We start from the raw sequence: 8,177 nt of genomic DNA on the forward strand, positions 1-8,177 counted from the left end.
AATGTCTACCGGTTTCGAAGCTAACCGCTTCTTTATCAAGACTGATTAATACCATAATAAATTAATAAGTATTAATCGGTCTTGATAAAGAAGCGGTTAGCTTCGAAACCGGTAGACATTATAATTAGGTTATAATAAAATATTTATAGTGATTTGAAAACGAAGTTACATTTTAATTATAACTTTGTTTTTAATCACTTTTTTATTGGTTCATTTATTCCCCAACCGGTTTCGACAAGAACCTTGTCATCATCAGGCTTCACCCTGGTGATGAGTACAAGTTTAACCATGATGATGACAAGGTTCCTGACGAAACCGGTTGGAGAATAAATGTACTAATAAAAAGTGGTTAAAAACGGTTGTTTTTATTTTATAAAGGAATATTTAAATTATATCAACCCTTTGTTCGATGTTAAAACCAAATAAAATCACTAAACGATTACCACGGAAAATAAACGAGATATTTAAAGTTCAAAAAAGTGTATTTAAAAGTGAAGAAAATAGTTTACAGTGAATAAATTGTATTTACAAAGTGCAGTGACTTTATTAGCGTACAATGGGAGGACTTAAATGGTTCATGGCCGTGTTTTTTATTCTCTTACGAGGTAATATATTTAAATTTTAATTAAGTTCATAATATATTGTGGGTATACTGGCAAAAAACGTTAACTCTAAAATCCCTGTTTGAATATCCCTGTTATTTAAAGCTTTTAGACTGAATAAAATACCCACTATAACTTAAATTTGAACTTTCTTTTAAAACTACATAGACGAGTATATGATATTTCAAAACTACTTAGTTTATTTTGCCAGTTTGTAAAACGTATAAAACTTTATAATATGCATCAATAATTCAACAAAGCATTTTTCCAGATAACGTTTTTTACCAGTATACCCACGATATATAAATTAAATAATTAGAGTAATTTGTAAAAGTAAGTGAAAAAAAAAACAGGAAATCAAAATAAAAATGTCAACAGTCGAGAGCAGTGGTTCTGAACCTTTTTTTAAAGTCAGGGAACACTTTCGATCATGAGGAAAGTTCGCGGTTCACCAAAACAAACGATCCAAAAAACATACAAACAAAAATTTTGCTAAAAATAAAACTGATTGTTTTATTACAAACAAGTTAAAAATTACATTCATTTAAAAAATACATAAAAACATAAATATTCCATATATTTATATTTTGGTGTATTTTAAAAATTATTTAATGTGACACCTGAGCTTGTCGGCTTTTACAAATTTCAGCGTCTGATATTTGATATAGCTACTCTCATTTCACACCACAAACCAACCGTCAACTGTCAAATTATAGTCTGTAGAATTAATTTTGCAAGTTTAAAAACCAAACCTCTAACAAAAAAAACCTTTACTCTTTTAAAATTATTTAATGTGACAACTGAGCTTGTCAGCTTTTACAAATTTCAGCGATATTAGGTCTGATATTTGATATGGCTACTCTCATTTCTTCATCCAAATTGCTAAGCCAAGGTTCACAAATCATATCAGTGAACCCACCATTGATAGAGCACCGTCTGTACGAATTCCTACACATAACTCCCATGATATTTCCAATTGTTCTAAGCAGGATGATATAGAATCAAAGATATCTTGACCGCTGTTGTGAGGCGAGCACACACAACTTTACTTTGCAAGGGTGCTGCCATCTAGCCATTTTATTTGCAACTCAAATCGCACAGTAAATGAGAACATTAAATTTTGGTTTTCATAATGGATCTTTGTCAGACGGGAGGAATATCTAATTTAACATAATTTTACCCATAAAGGATTGTTTTAGGCTCGTTGTGTTTATAACAGCCGATATTATTAATATTTTTATTCATCATTTTCTTTTGCAAAATTCGCCTTCGAAAAAACGTTATTTTCTTAAGTTGGCAATGAATAACGTCACAGAAACAATAGAGTTATTTTAATATTGGTAACATTGCTAAATTATTGGCGGCTCTATTTATTGATATCTATGGTCCAATTCTACCCATGATTGACTCAAATTCTTGAAACATCTAGATATATTGATCAAACTCGAAACACGGTGTTTGACTTCGCTAGAATTTCACTAGATACATCTATGGTGAGATGAGAGAAGCTTTTTATTAAGAAGAAACTCTTTCATTTGTATGTGAGGTCCGAATCCTGGATTGTTTTCACATACTCGAGAAACGCTAGAAAATATAATTTTTATCTTTTTTAGCTTGTAATTAGACCAGCTAATTTATTTATCACATTTTGAGTGTGTCCGAATACTTGTTCACTAATTTAAAAACACAATATAGAAAATAACTCCTAATTGGAGATAATCCAGATTTGCGAACAAGTATTTGGACACACTCAAAATGTTGTAAATAATTTTGGGTCAGCCTAAACATGTCGGCGGTTGGTCATTAAGTTGTGAATTTAAAAAAATGCATTTCACAATTTAATATAATTACAAGTACAAAATTAAATATATTTACTGTCCCTTTCGTGGCGAAACCCCAGATGTGTGAACAAGTATTTGGACACCCTCAAAATGTGAGTAAAGCAAATGCCCACATAATATGTGCATATGCATGTTCTAGCATATTATGCTAGAACAGAACTATTTGGACACACTAAAATTCTATAGGGGAAGGCGGGGCTAGTTATTACAGGGGCAAGTTGTTACATTCTAAATAACTCCCCAACCACTAGGTTCTGTGGGGTACGTGTCGCACAGCATGTCTAGGTATCATGTCCGCAGTGCTCGACGGAATATCGCTCTTGCCGGTCGTGCGAAATTCAAATAAAACCGATAATAGTGTTTTTCGATCTGAAAGTAACTTTCGTTGATTGATTTTGAAGTTTAATTGTTCTCCAACTATAAGAGGTAAGTCGATTCAAAGTAAATTAGTAAAACTCTACATGTCTCTGCTTACATTCAGATAATATATCAAAACAATAACACTTTCCGTGTTAGTGTTATAACTTAATATAATAATTTTGGGTGAGAGGGGCTAGTTGTTACAACGATGTGGGGGCAAGTTGTTACTGTAGCAACTAAGCCCACAACGTTTCCCTATATAAAACTATTTATTATTATTGTTCTAGAATTTATACAACAATGGTACGGACATATAAAAAAACCTGTAGAAGTGAAATTTCCGAGGAGACCTACAAAAGAGCAGCTAAAGAAATAACAGAAAAAATATCTATTCGAAGAGTTGCTGAAGTATACAAAGTGAATTTTATGACGTTACTTCATTACATAAAACGTCAAGAGAATAGTCCAACCACAGCTAAATTTGTGGGTTACAACAAACTTCAGCCAAATATTTTCGGTCGATCAGGAAAAGGAGCTTACAGCATACATTTTTCAATATTTCATGGCCTATCAACTACTGATGCAAAGAAGTTAGCATTTGAATGTGCTTTTAAAAATCGAATTCCAGATCCCAATAATTGGAATGATAATAATACAGTAACAAAATATTAGTTGAAAACAGGCCGCTAAATCAATTTTAAAAAACATTTCGATAAAACAGCCGAAAAAACTGAAGAAGAAGCAAGTGTTGGATTCTTCTTCCGACTCAGAACATAAAGAATGCTTGTGTTTGGTATGCACGAAGAGTTTTGATTGCTCTAAACCTGGACAGGAATGGATCCAGAGCATCACATGCATTAAATGGGCTCACATTTCCTGCATTCGTGGCGATAAAGTTAATTTTACATACCCAAATTGTGATTCGGACAGAGATTTAAGCGATTAAATATTAAAAACTTAATTGTACATGTTATTATATATATTCTACATATTGTTGTTAACAATTAAATATTTGTTTTATCATTGTTTTAGTTCGTAACAACATGCCCCCGCCTTGTAACAACTTGCCCCACACAGGGGCAAGTTGTTACAATTTTTGAAATGTTTTAAATATGCTATAATTATTTTTGTGGACTTTGTTGGTACATATTTTAATTGTTTTATTATATATATTAATATATGTACATTACGATATAATCAATATTATGTATCTCAAAATAAACAGTTACCAGATATTTAGCTTTTAATTTTTTTGTAACAACTAGCCCCCCCTTCCCCTACCCAATAATTATTATGTATATTCTACATTTTCAAAAATAGATAACATTATGAAAAATAATTTGTCATTGCGTATTATATAAATTGTGAATTATGTGTATTATATGAAATACATAATGAAAAAATGTCAAATGTCAAATATATTGAATTAGATTGCGGCACACCTGTATCCGGCTCGCGACACACCAGTGTGCCACGGCACACACTTTGCGGAACAATGTGCCAGAAGATCCCTATTTTCAACCAGTTTTTGGATGGGGAATAAACTTCAATAATTATTTTCAGTTTATGCTTTGCTTCTATTGAAATTTCAACAATGTTCTATTTTAAATGGCCCCTTGCGCGATAATCAAGGTATGGAGTTACCCCAACTACGTATTTAAAATCAGATTAGAATCACGTGCTGGCACCAACACTGATGTATGGAGGTGAAACATGGCAAAAGGAGGAAGAAAGCAGGGTGAACGCCTTCGAAATACGATCCCTTGATAAATGTGTATGACAGATAAAAAAATAATATATTAGCAAGGAATGTAAGGGTGACTTGGGGATAATTAAAATGTTATGATTAATTTACAACATTTTGAGTGTGACAAATACTTGTTCACAAAATCTGGATTATCTCCAATTACAGGAGTTATTTTCATATTATTTTCATCTCACCAATAGATGTCTCTAGTGATGTTTTATTGATTGAAGAATGTTTCAAAATTGGTTCATAAATATAGAACGTGCAAGAATTTGAGTAGTGTGGTTGTCAATAACGGGTAGAATTGGTGAATGTTACACGTGTGTAAAGTGATCACTTAAACCAGCCTATGACGGTCTTCAGCCCCGTAAATGCCCAGACTTCCATATTCTTCTTTATCTTTGATGAGATGTCAAAAAAAAAGAAAAAATGTTATAATTAATGTTTTTTCTTCTTTTCTCACTTTCTTGAAATCTACTGTGACACGTGTTTCGATGCATTCTGCATCATTCTCAAACACCGTATGTGAAGCTAATTCTAAATTTTAGAGTTGGGTCCTTGGGACGTTGAAGGTTGAAGAGGGGGTAGTAGCTGTTTCTTATTTTTATTTTTTATTTTTTTATTTCTTATCAGTGAGAACATAGACAAAAGGGGGGAGGGAGGCTTCAGTTATTGTCATATTATTTTATTAAAATTAAACACTTGAATAATCCACTTTATCGAATTTTATTTTTATTTACGACTAGTTTCAAAAACGACAATTGTTTTCATCTTCTGGTACATATTAAAACTAACGAATAAAAATATATTTAGGTGTATATATAGGTTAATAAATATAGGGAGGGGGGTTAAGGAACAACAATTTTTGTAAAAGGAAACATTGATAATAATGGTGACGTATTTTGAAACAGTATATTATTAATTATTGTTTTATCTGAATTAAAATTTTTATGTATTTCTAAATTTTCTAAATTATTCATGACTTGCCCTATATTTGTAACTTTAACTTTACTTGTCATATTATTAATTATGAGTTTATTGTTATTTATATTTTTTTATGAATTTCTGTTGTTTCAAAATGTTGCAGTTTATGGCTTTTGGTATTAATGTTTAAAAATGATGCGGAATGCATCAAAACACATCGCTCACTCCTTTCAAAAACGTCATAAATCAAAAATCGTCAATTTTCAGTTATGCATGTTTTCGATATGCCCAGAAAATGTACTATATCCCAGCAAAAGAGGCATATTTTTAACTTAATATTTACCCGCCACAGGGCAGAAAGTGTTGTTTTTGCATTTTGAAGAAAAGGTATTGTTTAACTATTTTTTTAACCATACTGAATATTTTTCAAATGGAGAAAAAACCTTCAGGTTTTACCTAAAAAGATCTGTTGCACAGTAAAAAGCTCAATAAGTGGCATGATATTTATTTTTAATACATTGTATTATATTTTGAAACTTTAAAAACGTTCTCCTGAAAAATCAATTTTTTGATTTATGACGTTCTTGAAAGGAGTGAGCGACATGTCACAGTAGATTTTAAGAAATAGTGGTAAAGCAAAACATCAATTAAAAATGGATAGATTTTACCACAAAGTGACTGCCGAATCAATTAATAAAACGTTAAAGGTGTCTTAACTTGAAATGAAACGTTGTAGTGTTACAAGCTTAATAATCTCGCTATTTTTTCATTGTTTTTTAAAGAAGTTTCACTTACTATACTTGGGAAGTATGTTTGATAGGGGTGGAAATATGGATAAAGATATAGAAAGGAGAGTGAATGATCAAACCAGAAATGTACCATTTTCGTACATTTCATAAAAACAAAACCTTGATATAATGAACTTATACCGTGATATGTCAAAAAATTAAAAAAAAATATATTTCAGTAATAAAATTATATTAAAATCATACTTCAAACCCTTACAGTAACTTCTATGTCTTTAAATACTAATTGTGTCGCCTAAGTTTAAAATCCGTCAGATCCAATTTTATAAGATTTTAATATAATTACTGTATCGGAATGCCAATTGTGGATTTTTTGTTTAAAATATTTATATAATTGAAAACCCTGCTAAAAATACTTAAAAACAGCGTTGAATTTCAAATTCCGCTTTATTCATGAAACTTGCCTTCTGACCCATATTGGCCAATCAGAGAGCGGGAATCGGTCAAAAATTAATATGACGTCATTATCGGTTTGTGTCTCGTGTTTTTTTTTCAATATAAAAAAAAAAAACAAAAAAATGGGAAAATTCTCTATTTCATAATATTTTACCTAAAGATAGACAAATCTTTGAAATATAAATGTTACCCGGAGAATTTTGCATTTTTTAATAAAATCGACTTACATGGATCTGGTGGATTTTGAAAGTAGGCGACACATCGTTCACTCCTTTCAAGAACGTCATAAATCAAAAAACTTGATTTTTCAGGAGAGCCTTTTTAAAGTTGTAATATATAATACAATGTATTAAAAATAAATATCAAGCCACTTATCGAACTTTTTACTGTGCAATAAATCTTTTTAGGTAAAACCTGAAGGTTTTTTCTCCATTTGAAAAATATTTAGTATTTTAAAAAAATAATTAAACAATACCTTTTCTTCAAAATGCAAAAACAACACTTTCTGCCCTGTATCGGGTAAATATTAAGTTAAAAATATGGCTCTTTTGCTGGGATATAGTACATTTTCTGAGCATCCCGAAAACATGCACAACTAAAAATTGACGATTTTTAATTTATGATGTTCTTGAAAGGAGTGAGCGACAAATCATGTTTAGTCATTAAACAAACCCTGAAGAGGGCAACAGGTTGTTGCCAAAACTAGTTGGTTGTCAATAAAAATGTGAGTGGATCAAAAAACAAAGTCTTCTTATTTCTAAAAATAATATATAAATAATATATCCGCAAAGTTAATGCTTTCAAAACTCAAAATAAAATGAAACTGATACAAACTGATAGTGGCCGCCGAGATTAGCAAAGCTCCCACAGATTTCAATCCTATGAAGATTTAGCCAAAATTCACTACGATATCAATACTCTGTCCAGAGAAATTATAGTTAGAATTTTGAGTACCGCGCCAAAACTTGTACGTCGTTGACCCCCATTTCTGTCATGGACCCACATAGACCCCTTGCAAGTTGTCGTAGACCCCTGGGGTCGATATAGACCACTTTGGGAATCACTGGTCTAACGGTTAATTTTGTGTCACCTGTATAACGGTAGTGTAAAGGCAAAGGGGTATATCTGTCTCAGACCAAGTTTTGCAGGAGAGTAAAAACAAACTTGTTAAATTAAATAACTCATTTGTTTTATGTATTTTTATATGTACTTATTAATAAAACTAAATAAGTATTGCAACTACAGCTATATCATTTTGTCAGATTATAGAATACACTATTTTAGACATTTTGTGGAACAAACTTAGAAAATGAAAAAATTGACAGATATACCCCTTTGCCATTACACTACCGATATATTAAACTCCTATGTGCACAAAACCTTGATTTGCCAGCAAAAATATGGACTTAAACGAAATGATTGTTACAGGGAACAACGGACTGAAGATCGTGCAGTTGGTGGTGCCGCGGTACAGGATGAGAGGAGACTCCGCTCTGCTGGA

General features: G+C 31.4%; 1 protein-coding gene across 1 annotated transcript in view; it reads left to right on the forward strand.

Moving 5' to 3' along the window:
* Positions 1 to 479: 479 nt before the first annotated feature.
* The window catches only part of LOC148308997 (uncharacterized), a 27,714-nt gene continuing 20,016 nt past the window's right edge, over positions 480 to 8,177 (forward strand). The window contains exons 1-2 of the mRNA XM_088260818.1: positions 480 to 605; positions 8,105 to 8,177. The exon at positions 8,105 to 8,177 is cut by the window's right edge and continues 133 nt beyond it. Coding sequence (XP_088116944.1) covers positions 557 to 605; positions 8,105 to 8,177 — 122 coding nt within the window. The 5' untranslated portion in view covers positions 480 to 556. The remainder of the gene's footprint in view (positions 606 to 8,104) is intronic.

The sequence above is a fragment of the Brachycentrus maculatus genome, unplaced genomic scaffold, assembly GCF_059751285.1.
Source record: "Brachycentrus maculatus isolate JH-2025_06_01 unplaced genomic scaffold, ASM5975128v1 h1tg000142l, whole genome shotgun sequence".
Classification (NCBI taxonomy): Eukaryota; Metazoa; Arthropoda; class Insecta; order Trichoptera; family Brachycentridae; genus Brachycentrus; species Brachycentrus maculatus.